At 36.1% G+C, this 15298-nt stretch overlaps 1 protein-coding gene across 1 annotated transcript in view; it reads right to left on the bottom strand.

Moving 5' to 3' along the window:
* Window positions 1–287: 287 nt before the first annotated feature.
* The window catches only part of BZW2 (basic leucine zipper and W2 domains 2), a 54782-nt gene continuing 39771 nt past the window's right edge, over window positions 288–15298 (bottom strand). Inside the window, exons 7-12 of the mRNA XM_036894458.2 lie at window positions 14664–14773; window positions 11114–11284; window positions 9442–9588; window positions 8142–8280; window positions 1423–1545; window positions 288–748 (exon numbers count right to left, since the gene is read on the bottom strand). Coding sequence (XP_036750353.1) covers window positions 720–748; window positions 1423–1545; window positions 8142–8280; window positions 9442–9588; window positions 11114–11284; window positions 14664–14773 — 719 coding nt within the window. The 3' untranslated portion in view covers window positions 288–719. The remainder of the gene's footprint in view (window positions 749–1422; window positions 1546–8141; window positions 8281–9441; window positions 9589–11113; window positions 11285–14663; window positions 14774–15298) is intronic.

Here is a 15298-nt window from a genome sequence, read left to right as displayed (position 1 = left end):
AGAAGTGTGGAACTATATATTTACATAACAAATAATAATTATTAATAATATTACTTCATGGTACTAGTGCTAAAGTGCATGTATATTTGGGTTGATTTCTACTTCACTACAAAGATAACTGAGATGTATTACTTATGATGATAAAAGGAACAGAGTTGTTTTTATAGATGATAAGAAATGTAACCACTAGCATTTGGATGGGGGGGAAAAAACCTAACACTGAAATGTCATCTGTGTAAGAAGTTATGCACAGTAAAGAAGTAAAAGCTCTTCAAATGTTAAGCCCAGATTTTTAAAAAGCCATTTATTTTAAAAAACTGGTTTGTCAAATCACATACACAAGCGGATACACAACTACCAAAGTGGCCCTGTAATAGACACCAGTGGGGCGTTCACCACACAGTACCTGAAAAATACAGCTAAAAAAGAGGAGTCTGTTGAGTATTTAATTTCAGATACCTACTTGACTCCCCATTGAATGGCTTTAAGTTAGCATATAGTGAGTGAGAGGTAGAGTCCCAAGTATAAGAGCTGATGCCTCAGGGCTCCATTTAAAAACAAAACAAAAACAGAAACCATTTCCCCCTCTGCACAGGGGAAGCCTATCCTATTGTTTTTTTCCTCTGTGAAAACAGAAGCCAAGTTTCTCTTCTCAAATGGTTCAGCATTCCCAGTAAAAGTGTTGTGTGGTAACCTAGGTATTGTGCTTCTCGAGCCATCTAATTTTCTTCCCCTTCTGATTCAGATTCTAGGAGAGAAGAAAGAGAGAGGTCAGGTTTTATTCTGAGACTCCTTTCAATAATGTCATGGAAGAGTTTCTAACCTACTCCTCCCACTACAAATGATATTTTGCCTTAGGTATCCATTCACTAGGTAAGACAGTCATACATAAGGGCAAAGAGAAAACTTTGACTTTTGACTTTTAAAAGAAATTTGCCTTCCTAAAAATGAAACATGCTCATAAATATTATTGGGAATATAATTATTTGTATACTTCTGGATTATCTAAAATAGACTCCATGCTAGTTGGCTTCACTGCCATCCATTATTCTTCTAGCTTGTGTTCCCATTTTAAATACCAATCAATTGGTAAAGGTGATGCCAAAATCTATATAATCCTACAATGTGTGATTAAGTCTAATGTTGCCTTTTTTCTCCTTTCACACCTGCTGCTTATTTCTTTCTCTTTGCCCTCCATTATGGGGATAATTTAAAAGGTTTGATTTTGTTTTTTACTATGCAGAAATTTTCATGGCCTGATTTCACAAAGGCAAGATAAGTCTAAGACAAATGTTTGCTATGGAAGATACTTCAAGAAGTTTAGTTTTAGGAAAGCAAGAAAAATCTGCGGAAGAGGTAGGTATTTTGAACTATAATGAAAAAGTATTGCTCAATGGCCAGCAAAGTTAAATGGAATCATACCTTCTTCTGCATTTTGTAACCACTCAACAAATTTCTTCATCTGGTCAAGAAAAACACTTTTGCCTTTGGCAACATGTGCTTCTTTGTACCATTTCAATATTGCTTCTTCACTCAGCACGTCAGCTGCAATTTCAAATCAGAGATCTGTTACTATATAAATGTCATATTTTAAAGCAACTCCAAGTTCTACAGTTTAACAGAAAGCAATATAAAAGGCTCAGTTGTAGAAGAAATCCATGTCTGTAACTTACTAGAAGACAGGAAGCAAGCTCATTTCCATATAGCACACAATACTTTATCTTAGTAGTTAGCTTAGTACATACTTTAGGGATGATGATAGTCATACCATCAGACATGATATAATGCAAGGCTATATGCAAATCATTCATGGAACTTTGAAATCTTTTAGTGTTAATATGCTCATAGGAAACTGGGTTATTTTCTAATTTTGCAAATGAATCAGCAATTCCACCATTTAAAGCACTCTGTGTCCTGCCAACTCAAACACTTCTTGATTAAGCAGCAACCTGAAATGACTGGTCTTTTCAGGGGACTTACTTTCTTAGGAGATAAAAGGGCAAATGAAAAAAAAAGTAGATACAAAATGATATTAACAATTACAGATGAGCTTCCTGGCTGTATCATGGGACCAATACACATATAACCCTAAGTTCTAAGTTTACTCTATTGATAAGTCACTAATTTATTTCTTACAGCATAAGATCCTAAATCACAACATCAAAGTTCTCCTTGTACTTTATTAAGAGAACAGACATATTTGACTTGTGGATAAAATGAGAGTTCCTGTGGCCAGGATACTCACCTGTCCCTGGTTGACTAGCTCACTGCACACCTGTGGGCAATACATGGCTATTGATTCTATATAAAGAGCTCTGCCCAGTGCTCTGGGTGTGACACGGTGGCAGGGCTGCAAGGCTGCAGGGGAGCAGAGCAAAGGTTGGAGTGGTGGCAGCGCCGAGGACAGAGGCCCAGAGGATGGTTGTGTGGGATGGCTGTGCAGACAGAGGTGCCCAGAAGCAAGGGGAGAGACCAGCTTGCTGCATGCAGACTTCCTGAGTGAATGGGATTCTAGTGACTGGCCTGCCACATGGAAATAAAGTTGGGTATATCCCTTTCACCCCAAGAACGTTTTGCTGTCAATTTCTTTGGTCACATTGAATCCATAGCAAACTTGCCCAGGGCTGAAACCCATTGGCAAGACAGACTTCTTACAGGTTTCTAGTAAAAAGTGTTATTTATTAGCTACCTATCTACTACCTAGAACTCTAAATTCCACAAATATGCCTTGATACCCTCAAGAATATTTAATGTTATAAATAGTAAGGGAAATTAAAAAATAATAGCCTGCATACTTCGCCAATGTTTTAATTGTCTTTTGGGATCTCCGAGTAGGAAATCAGATGGTAAACAGATAAAAAGGAATTATTCTTGTCCCCAATACCTGCCCAATCCATTACAAATGCTGATAATCACTCCAATGGAGGTTTTTTGCAGTTAAAATAGAATTTTAATTTATGAAAATGAGATGATTTGATACTGTTTTGATTGAAAACATCACTGACCTTTTCAGAACAAAAATCCTAAGTTTTTAAAAAATTAACGATCGGTGCTTAGATTCAATTGAAGAGACTAAATTGACTAAAAATGTATGACTGATTTTAGAAAATACAAGGTCTATTTTATTTATTTTTACCATGAAGTACACTACATTTTGCAAAGGAAGAAGGAAATTTGGATTTATTCATTTATAAGGACTGGATATCAAAATTATAATCAGGAGTCCTTTAAAATTACTTTTAACTTTTAGTCTTTTAGCTTCTTGTGTTTCCAGCTCCACACTCTCCATTCACAATGATGAAGGAACGTCCCCACCTTTAGCTATCAAAGTTTTTGTAGAGGTGAGAAGAGACAGTTCGCAGCCTCAGAAGTGACTTGTTACTGTTAAGACTGCTTGCAGAGATTTTTCAAGATTAGTTCAAATACGGATTTTAAAAGTCCTTTAAAAATAATCTGTCTTTAGGACACCTTTATGATGCTTGTGATTGAGGTCAGTAATTTCTAAACTGTTTTGATCATGTTCCTCCATCAGTTAGACAATTTTGGGCATGTGTACCTAACATGTTTTTGGTTTGTAAATTATATGCATGTACTACAGGACTATTATTAATGTTATAAAACAAACTACAGAATTTAAAATGTGACACACATGTAAAGGGAAATTCTCTTTTGCTCCTCCCCCAACTGCACTATGTATGACACAATGTGCCAGTTGGAAAGCTGGTTTAGATTGCCGTGTAGTGATACTATTTGTCTCAGTTTTTTTCTTGGGAAGGTTGAGCATTTATTCCTGGATTTTATTGCCCCACAGAGGCTGAAAGAGGTCATGCAACTACTAAAATGCTAGTCAACAACCGTATTTGTGAGGAGGACACTACATGATACATAAAAATCAGATGCTGTCTACTGAAAGTCAAACAAACTGCAAAGTTGAGTTCTTAAAGAATCTAATTTATCATAAATACTTGCTGCAAAACTAAATTTCTAGTACCAGGAAGAAGTAATGAAGAAGGGGCAGAAGCTACTACACAGGGCAACGTACAAGGCAAGGCGTGCACATCAAAAAGTTTAAGAAGAAACTCAACTTTACTTAAGTGAAATGTCTAAATCTAAAAAGGAACTCCTTGAGGGATGAAGAAGAGACAGAACTGTTTTTTCACTAAGGATAAGTGAGGAGAGAAGTGCATTAAAATCAAAGTGTGTGTTGGTATCTCCCAGAAATGCCTGCTAGCAACACAGAATATCAGTAAAAACACAGTAAGAAAGGCAGACATTCTACAATTGCACAGTGTCCCTCAGATTAAAATATACATGTTCCCTTCTCTCTGGCCAGCTTCTTTATTATCTCTGGTGAAATACTTATGTCCCTTGAAAGTCTTCCTGTTTCTGCCTCCAAATTAGCTCCAACTCTAAGTTAGGTGTCTTTCCTGATATATTACCACTTCTCATCACTCTCTGTATTAATCTTATTTTAGCAAACATGGTGACTATAACTCTTGGATTTCTTTCACTCTGAAACTCTGGAAGTCAGGGACTATTTTGTTCATCATTTCATTTCTCTGGTTTAACAGAAAACCTGCCATCTAATATGCATTCAACAAGTGTAGAATGGCCAACCATTACCATGAAGAGAAAAGCTAAATAGTTTTAATTACAACTTAATAATAATTAATTATTTTTATAATTATATTTAATAATTAATTATGATTATATATTATATATAATTTTAATTTTAATTCTATGATTATAATTAATCATAACTGAATTGTAACTCAATTATAACTTAAAATTTAGGTTTTCATGAGGTTCAAAGAGATAATATTGTTAAGAGTGGTTTGAGAACGGCAAAATATTGGGTAACACTGGTTATTTAGATATTTAAGTTGAAAACTATGTTACCTGGAACAGGAGATTCAGGATTTTTATTAGGGCTGTCACATAGAGGCACAAGTCAAAAATAATTTACCATAAGAATGCTGAGAATATGTATGAAGAAGGCCACTGATCTTTTTAAAGAATGAGAATAAGAAACTTCTTTCAGAAAAATTTACATGAGGGACAGGATTTAACCTAAGAAATATCTGTAAACAGTAAAACCCATAATAGCAATACTAACAGTTCCTGAGAAGATAGTTCGATATTTTTGAGAACCTCATGCTAAGAACATGGTACTTAGACTTAGGAAGAAGGGAAGAGAAATTCTTTTAAAAAATGAATTATGTGATATTTGGAGATTAGTGATGCATTTACTATTTTTCCTTATTGCCTCAGGAATATAAAAATCTAGATTTTAGTACTGAAAGTGAATCTTTAATAGATGATCAATTCCCACTTTTTTCTGTCATTGCTGAAAAGCAGTTTATAGTTTATTCATTTTTTTTCTTTTATATAAAATACTTGAAAATCTTTTAATAATGGCATTCATTTAAGTAATTAGGTTTGTCAAAGGGGACATGGGGAACTATGTCCTCAAGTTTCTGTTATCCCCAAGTTCTAGAAATATAGGGAAGATGTGTGTGTAATAGAGAGAGAAACACATTAAAATGGGAAAGGAGAAATGATTTCCATTATTTTTTAAAAATCTGCTTTGAAGAAAATGTTCCTGACAATAAATAAAAGGAATCCTTATCACTACATAAAAGAAGCAAACACAACACTATTTGGTATTTGTAAAATGTGCATGTATGCATGGAATTAATCATAGCTATAATCTTGAACATGTTGCGATAGCTCGTGGAATGTGTCACTTCAGGCATTCAATACCCTTGACCAGTGGTCCTGACCAACAGTCAAAACAGCACCCAGAAATCTGTTAAAATGCAAATTTTTGGGCCTAACCCTGGATGTACTGAATTAGAATCCCTGGGGAATGCGTTTTAACAAGGTCTCCAGGTGATTCATAAGCACCCTAGTGTTGGGAAAGGAGGGCTTTAATATACACAGTTCATCAAGCCTTTCTTGGCATTTAAAATACAGAGCAAGAGCATCCAAATCTTTATAAAAACAAGATATTTGTCTCCTGGTGCACAGGTGTTTGTTGGATGAAATAAGGTCAAAGTAAAAACCACTGTTCAAAAAATAGTAGGAAGGTAAATTCAGTGACTCTCTTAATAGTGGTATGGAATAATCACTCCTTAGGGATTCCATGTTCTCAAGAGAAAATGTAATCATACTCAGAAAAACAGAGTGTATGTATAATTTTGTGGTAAGTTATGAAGTTACCTAGAAAATGACATTCAGTTTTAACTTCTTGGTGACATACTTTAGGTTTCCATTTTTAAAAATTTCCAGATTTCATTTCCAAGAATAATGAAGCCAGAATATAATTGATGTTGACACTTCTCTTCCTGTGTTCCCTTGGGCCAGCTCACACTTGCCACAGTCATACTAACTTTAGATTCTTTAAAAGCTAATCACCTAGTTAATCAATGGCCTAAGGAAGAGCTAATGTCTTTTTTTTTTTTACTTCTTGCTGCCCACTCCTTGGTTATTTTATAATTTCAGGTCCTGTTCCTTAGCATTTGCTGAAGAAGAGGAAATAACTCAAAGCAGACAGTTTGCTAGCTGTCAGTAGTTGTTATAAGCAGTACAGTGGGGAAGGATGTTGGCATTAATGGCTAAAGTCAGAAATTTGAAGGATTTCAATTCTGGCCACCTAGGTGCCAATACTGAGAAAAAGCAGTTTGTTCTTTCGTCTGTGAGGTAAGTGCAATAGTGAAATAATAGGCTCCTGAAAATGAGGCTCGGAAGGAAACTGTGCTTTGGCTACTAGTTTATACACAGTTCACTTTTCTGTAGTGGAAAATACTGACCACTCACAAAACAGATGTGAAACCTATCCCAGTCTCTCTACCAGTTTAAAATGGAGCCAGATGCGGCTAGTGTGGAGAGTATGACCACTAGCTGGGTGGGTCTTGCTTCTCTTTCTTGGCTGCTTGGGACCAGAGAAGGGTTGGTAATATGACCTGTAGGTTTGGTTCTGCTAGGTATCATTTAAACTCTCTTTTTAGGACACTGCTATCTCATGACCATGTCTAAGAAGACCTAATTCAGATCCGGCTACAGAAAAGCACCAATAACTGAACTTCAAATGGAACTGGGCAGTTATCAGATTCTCCTACTGATATAAAATTGCACCAAATACCTTAGTGCTAAGAAAGTACTGTATCACACAAATTTTTGTGGGTGAGATGTATGTATATGAAGAATCTGGGCAGCTGATTAAAACTCTTTGTGAAATGCTATTATTAAACATTTAAAAAGTAGCTGTTAATAATGTAAAAATTTTATATGCCAAATGACTAAATTAGCCTTCAAAATAGACAAATTAAAAAAAACATCAAAAGGAAAAGAAACATCTGGCTGGCATTAATTTACACTTTAGTTTTTTTCTGATACTATGCCATTTAAGATTGCAGTAACTTTTGATAACCATTTTATGATGTTCACAATTTATCATTTCTGTGTTCTTTTCTTCCCCTCATGAAACTAAATAAACCCAGACCAAAGAATAGTCCAGGGTCATTTTTATATACTATAGATACAGCAATTGAGATCAGTGAAAAGCCTGATAGCATTCATTTATAAAAGGCAGTGCCAGTTGTCATGACAACCTAGTCCTTACAAGCACAGTGAAAGACAATAAATGTGAATATCTAAAAACAGCCATTTCCTTGGAATATAGGAGAACAGCTTGGTCAAATAGCCAAAATACAGAGTAAAGAGTTAATTATTGCAGTAATTCTAAAGTAAGCTTTATGATACCTGAAAAGGTTAGAATACACTATATGTCATATTTAGTAATCATTGTTATTAGAGCTACTCCTTACAATTCTAAAACAGACCTACTATTTTTTGAAATTACAGTCCTTCTCACCCTCCTTTCCCCCCTCAAAATAACAGCCAGTTATCACCAGTCTTCTAGAAATTTCCACCAATGAGAAGTGCCCAGCAGGGGACTAATCAGGCTGGTTCCTGAGGCCATGAATAAATGGAGTTTGCACCGTTTCTTTGTATAATATGGCTGCTGCCCTAAATCTTCAAAGATCAGCATGAACCCCTGCCCTCCTCTGCCTCACCCTCTGGGCTGGGCCTCAAATTAATAAAGCCTAGAAACATGGCGGTGGAACAGGGATAAATACCTTTATAAAAGAGAACCACAATCTTCTGAAAGGCTTTCATGAAGTGGATGTTGTCGTAACAGTATTCCTGAATCTTCTGGAGGAGGATCAGCTCGGACTGGCCTTGGGAGCTGAACACAGCCAGCAGTGGGGCATATTGCTGCCATAGAAGGGGGGAGAAAAACCGTTAATTTTTGCGGGACATACAGGGTTGAGGACACTTGAATCATGGCAGTAATCTGGAGATATACTCAGAAAATATTCATTTTTCAGGATTATCTTCATACTGTGATATTGTGTTCAATCAAAATGAATTTCTTATCCGAGCATCTTATCAAATTTTCTTTTCTCTCACTGTATCTTTTCAAAGAAGAGACCAAATATGGAATTCTGACTATACTGAAACTAACTATTGTTCTCTTATGTCTGCCTAATGACACTGTGAAAATGAGACAAAGAGAGAGGTGTCTGGAACAGCCATGGAACCTTCAGGATTGGTGGACGGCAGCTCTGCCATTACGAGAGTAGAATTCTCCTTCCCCAGACATCCCAGCCCACTCCCAGGGCGCCTTCATGGGTTTGTTCATATCATTCCCTTCATCCCAGTTGTTCTTGGCTTCCAGTCACTGATGCACAGCCACTGTTTTCTCTAAGACCTACTCAGTTAAACACTCAATTTCCTTGGACAAGCCTTCTTCGTACAATTAACCTGCAGTTTACACACTGCCCTCTTTTAAACACTGAGAGTTACCTTTACTTTATATTCTACCTAGTTTATACTAGGTAGGTCTTTGACTTCAAGTCAAAGTCTCTTGAGTCCAAGTGTGAACTCTGAAGGCACAATCTAAGTCTTCCACTTGTCTTCATACAGTTTTATAGGGAGAAGACAATAAAAACAAAAGCATATGCATCTATGCACAAAAATGTATAAAAAATGTAAAAATGTGCAATTTACACAATCAGTTGATTTCTTCCACCACTCAGATACTTCTCAAATTCTAACATGAATCTGAAATTTATTTAAACAAAAAGAGTCTCTAAGAATTTTTCTCATGTAGAATAGAAAGCAAACCAATAGTTATACCGTATTTCTCTTTAAATACTGCAGATGTGACTATTCTGTAGATTTCCTGACACTGCTTTCAGAATTTACCCTTAGTTATTTCAAGGGCTCTTATATTTTAGGCAGTGGCAGTATTTGAAAAGAAAAAAATTAGGAAATATATGTTTGGCTGTGTCTGGGCAAGTTGTGGTTGGAACCCATCTGTTTAGAGCTGCAGTTAGCCTGCAGCTGACACTGTCCCTTGTTGAGACCCTGTACCTTCAGATGCTTAAGGGCCTGCTCTGCCACTAGTTCTTCCTTCTTGTTCCATTCAACAGCATTCATTATACAGGTCCACAGAAGCCCAATCACTGCTGTTTCTGGAAGATCATTCCTCTTCATTTCTTCTTTAACGTAGAGCACTACCTACATTGCATGAAAAAAGGAGTCAGAGAGTAACAGGCAGATGGGGAGTTCCCCTCTCACTATGCCTGGTCCATAAAAGGTTTGAAGCAGATAAATATGCTGCTCAGTTCCTCCCTTCCTGGTACATATTCTCAGATTATAAGAGGGAGGAAAAACACAATGAATTGTTCTCAAAGATTTATTTTTAGTCCGTAAATTAAGAGGCTTAGCTCTGGCCAGGAGCTACTGGATAATAGGAAATAGTAAAGAATCTTTGTTTCTTAGGAGTTATTCTTTTACATGCTGGGACCCCTGTGGTCGAGCAAAAGAGATTACGTGAGTCAGTTTGACTTTCTGGGATTTGAAGAAGGGAACAGAGTTGTGAATCTTTAACTACGACCCTCAACTTTAAATCTCTTAATGAATAATGTCATGGGTTTGTACAAGTCCCTTCTCCACAATTCATCCTTTAATTATTATTTCTGATGATCCTCATGCCCCATGTAAATAAACTGTTAAAGTGCGAAAGCAATTTTCTTATATGATATGTGTCACTGTAGCAACGTTCAGCAGGCTATTTTCCCAGTCCTGAGCTGGTGGGGGAAGCTGCAGAGTAAGTAAGATGCCACCTCAGGCATCACAATCATTTTGGTTTTGCCTTTTTTCCCCATTCGTGCTTGGAGAAATGTTATTCAGTCTATTGTTGACTATAATGTCATAAGACTCAGGAATATTTTTTGCTCTAATACCTCCATCTGCTGGACAGCATCAGTCTGGAATTCTCCAGTCTTAAACCATGTAAGGTGCTTTGCAGAGCTTAGTACATGCAGGGTGGTGAGGGCTTGAGACTTGGGAGTAAGTTGCAAAAGGAAAAGTCTCCTAATTTAGTATCTGGACTATCAAGTAAAAGTTTTCAAAGTTCAAATAGGAAGTTTTGTTCAGTCATGAATTAAAATAAAAGCCATATGAACTATAATGGTGCAAAAAAATGTAGTATTTACGTTATGGGTATATACAGCTATTGTGAGTGTGATCAAACAAGCCACTGGCCCAACTGGTCTTTTCTCAAAATGTGAATTCAAAATCAACCTTTCTTGTCTGAAAATTAAAAAAGAAAGAAAGGAAGAAAAACCTATATATAGCCTTACCCAATGATGCACAAAATACCCACTGTCTATTTCAAACATTAACCAAGTATTCACCATAGTATGAAATCTGCAGTAGAATGGGGAAAACCATCATATAATGGAGTATGTTGATAGTGGATGGTAAATCTGTTTGACAGATGAAGTATTTTGATAATCATAGCAGCCTGGTAAAAAGAAGTTACTTGCATGGCAATAATCATTAATTTACAGAACAACTAGAGGATTCTAAATTAATACTTTGAAACTGAGCTAACTTAAACGGTATGAACAAGTGCATAAAGTTCATAACAATAAACAAAACAGGGAGGTCTCTTTAAGGGAGGGAAAGCTCGTGCTACACAGTCAATGTTATTCCTCTAATTCATGTGTTTCACATGGATCAGCCCGTGGTCTCCCACCTCCTTGATTGGGCATTCCTGAGAAAGACGCTCCTGGAGCTCCTTCTGAAGTTCCTTCCTGGTGCCCAGGGACTGCTGGACTCGGAGGAAGTCGGAAAGCTCCTTCAGACCTGCATCAGTGAAGTACTTAGCAAAATGATCCACACTCTGTCTGTTAACTGGAAAGAGCTCCTGAAAGAGAAAAGAAAAAAGAGACTGTTATACAACAAGCTATTCAAATTTCAGCAAGCCTAAAGTACACATTTTTCATATTAAAATAGCACTTTGAATATCTCATATTTGGAAGAAAAGAACAAGGACTGACTTTCAAGAGAATAAATCTTGGGTATATATCGAGCGTTTGCTAAGCACCTTCTAAAATAAAGTAATTTAACAAAGAAAGAGAAAAAAATGCTAGGCGCTTACATAAACCAGCCTCACTCATTTTGAACCATTATTGGCTTTTTCTTTTATTTTCCCCAAAGTATAGCATGTACAAATACAGAACTAAATTTGCTAAATTAAATATAGATAAGACGGTAGCTTTTAATAACATCTGAACTGTTTTAAATTGACAAGAAATAATTGAAATCATTTATCATACTGTTTTCTTAACTATGATTTAATAGACAAAACTCAGTTTTAATAATGCTAAAATGATTTTTGATAGTTAGAAAAACAATAATGACTATTATCTCAAGGACGTCTATTCACATTTTGAGAAAATGCTGCTATTATTTAAAATACTAGCTCAAAGCTAAAGATAATTTTTGTTGTATCTGTTAAAGACAGGAGCTCTAAATTAAGTTCATGGTAAGATATAATCTAAACCTACCCTACCAATTCTTTAGTTCATTATATAATTTGTTGGAAATTTTTAAAAAGAGCAATACACCATGGCTGTTTTCATATTTTTACCTCATTTACATTTTACCTTACACAGCTTGGCAGAGTCTAAGTAACACTTAGTCATGTTCTAATCCTGTATACCTTCAACACCCAACTAAGAAATTAAAGCAATTTTCAAAGCTCTCACATGTTTCAGACTGCTGCAGGGTCTAAAAAATAGATCCCAACTTTTATGATGTTCAGACTTGCATGTATCTGGTCAATCTCTGTGGCTTCAATAAAAATCTCAGAAAAAAGATTCGTAATGGGCTTGCCACCATGTACAGACACATACCAATGGCTTTTGTGTCATGACTCAAATCTCAATATTCTCTGTATCATCCTGTAACTTCCTTTGAGTCATGAATTTCAAAATATCAGAACGGAGTTGATGAGATGAGTTATCTATCAGATACGCATCCCTGTTAAAGCAAACATTTCAACCAGACTGAAATTCTGTCACTGATATTTATTTTACCATTGAAGAAGTCTTCCACATTTGGGTATGTGTGGGGGGATGTTCTGGGAACTAATTTTTTTTGTTTCTTATATGAATCAAGATGTGGTGGGCCCTCGGCTCATAGCTGTAGAAAATAGAAAAGTTACGGGGGATAAGCTAAGTCTCAACAAATTTAAGTAGCTTGACCCAAATTATGCAGCCAGAAATATTTAAGGACTGTATGTCCCCAAAGACGGTAATTACGGTTACTCTGGGCCAGTATTCAATATTCAAGTTAGGGGCCTTCAATAGTCAATTTAGGAAGAATGTGACCACGAAGTTTGATCTAAAGTTACGTTCAAAACAATATATCAAACGTATTACTGGCAGTGTATTTATGAACTATTTTAAAAATCCTCATAAATGATATATAATATATTGAAAATTATTATTCAGATTAAACTTAGGCAAAGTCAGTCTAAATTCTACCATGGCATTCACTGGCTTGGACCATGGTTTACATTTGTTAGAAAAACCCTACCCTGGTACACTTACAGAGAAACTGCCACCTCTGCTTTTCATACCCAAAATGTAGGTAAACATAGAAACCTAGTAAGAAGAGTTCAATGATGTGATTTTTGAAAATTTGGAAAAAAAAATTTGTTTTTTAAATGAAGCGACCTAAGTAAGCTAACTGAGCTCTGCCTATTGGTATCTTTAAGGAATCACAGCTTTAAGAAATAACTGAGTCTTTTGTAGCAAGTTGTAATAGATTGCATCTTTGTTCCCAATAATTTGCCCCCACACTTATATTAAGTATTAAGAGAAGTCCTTCTTACTGTGTCTGTTGGAGGGGCTGGAGAAGCAGCCTGTGAATGGACTAACTTTTCTCACCCCACTGACAGGCTTCTTATGGTCAAGAAATAGTACAAGAGCTTCTAATGCACTGCAAGTGTTCACGTGAGTCTCCTGCCCTCTGCCATGAGGTCAAATGGCCCAGAGAGGAGCTGCCCCTTCAGCCTGGGTCCCAGAATGAAAAGACATGCAAGTCACAGTGGGGCACAGCCAAGATACAGCTAATCCAGACTCAGGCACAAGAATATGTTCCCTTCATATGAACTTCCACCCTGCCAGAAACCTATGCTCTTATCTTTCATGACTTCTCCTTCCACATACAGGATTCACCCTAAGTTCACAAGAAAGTAGGTTCTATAAGGCAGAGAACTTTTCTACCTTGTTCTCTAATGGTGCTACAGCTTCTAGGATCATGCCTGGCACAGAGCAGGTACTCAATAAATACAGGCTAACTGCAAATTATTATGGGTGGCAGACATTAATTACAACCCAGCATCCTAATTTTTCTTTTTACCATATTCTTAAGACGTTGAAGGCAAAAATAGGGCTATTTTAAGGCAACCTTCAAGAGACGAAGGAATTTTATGTGACTGAAAGTACAAGTGTTTGCAATTAAAATTATTTTCAAGTTTTCTCAAGTAAAAAAGTCAGTTTGGACAATTATCTCTTGCACTAAAACCCCAGCACACTGGAAGAGAAAAACAAAGATTAGGTGAAGAGAAGATGGCAGAGGTGGACAAATTTTTGACAGGACTAAAAAAAGCAATTTCACTTGGAGAAAGCTCTGTCATCTGCACAGCTGCTGCTTCTAGACAGAAATTATAGGGAGCAGATAGAAATTATAAGGACAAAATATTTTCATTGATTTTCTTTGAAACATACAAAGATAGAGAAATAAAAATATAATCAAGCAATCACGGTAATGGGAGCTTCAAATTAACTACAATTAACTTGTTTTCTTAGTTATTTCCACAGAATCTTGATTTAAATAAGGAATCCTGTTTAAACTTTTATTTTGTTTACAAATAACATGGCAGTGTATTTGAGATGAGTGTCATCCATCTCCAACCTAAGCCAGTCACAAATGTCTAATTAAGTGGGATTGATGGGATTTCATCATATTAAAACTTTAAATTTCTATAGTTACTAGCTACAAAAGAAAGTGTTAATGTTGATAAATGTAAACACTGTATCAACAAACTTAAAAATTTTAAAGTCCCTATGTTTTTTGCATTCCATTTATTTATATGACAAAGATTAAAATGGAATTCATTTCTATTTTTTATATACAGAAGAAATAAAAGGAACCGTGCCTCAAGTCAACATAGATCCAGGCATTTTACCAATGGGAACACCAAGCAGACACCCTGTGGTCCAGATGATACTTACAAGCAGCCTCTTATCTAAGTTGGCTTTTCTCAAAGAAGAGGTAACAGAGTTGGCATCTTTTTCTGCCATCCATGCTTTGAAAAGCTTGACAGCAAAGGAGGCTGCAATGCCTGTTAAAAAAAAAAACAACAAAATGTGAGAGAGATTCGTTCTGTTTTCCAAGAAAACCACTTCTGATGACGGACAAGGCAACATCTCTCACTAGATTTCCTGAGATGAGTAAATAATTCAGATGAGATTTGGTATAGAGGAAAAATGGATACATCTTTAGGCACAGTTCCATTATTACCATTACTCAAGAGACAACATTTTCATGAGAGGGGAAAAAAATGTTAAAACAATTTTCAAAGTCAGACTCCCTAATTCCAACCTGGCATAGCTGTAAACTTATTTAACTTTTACTTTGGTCAAAACCAGATTCAAAGCCCGTAATTTTCTAGTGTTTTTGCCTTTATTTCACCCTGTGGTTCGCCAATATTTCACGAGTGTAACAGGGATCCTGAGGTACAACAAATAAATCTTAAGACATAAAACTAAAATGTCAACATGTCCACTCATTTGCTGATATGGGATATCAGCAAAACAACATTAATAGTAATAGATACGAATAAAGCTGTAGATGAACATGAATCACT

Source organism: Manis pentadactyla, chromosome 7, assembly GCF_030020395.1.
Source record: "Manis pentadactyla isolate mManPen7 chromosome 7, mManPen7.hap1, whole genome shotgun sequence".
NCBI lineage: Eukaryota > Metazoa > Chordata > Mammalia > Pholidota > Manidae > Manis > Manis pentadactyla.
This window is presented reverse-complemented; position numbering and strand designations above follow the sequence as displayed.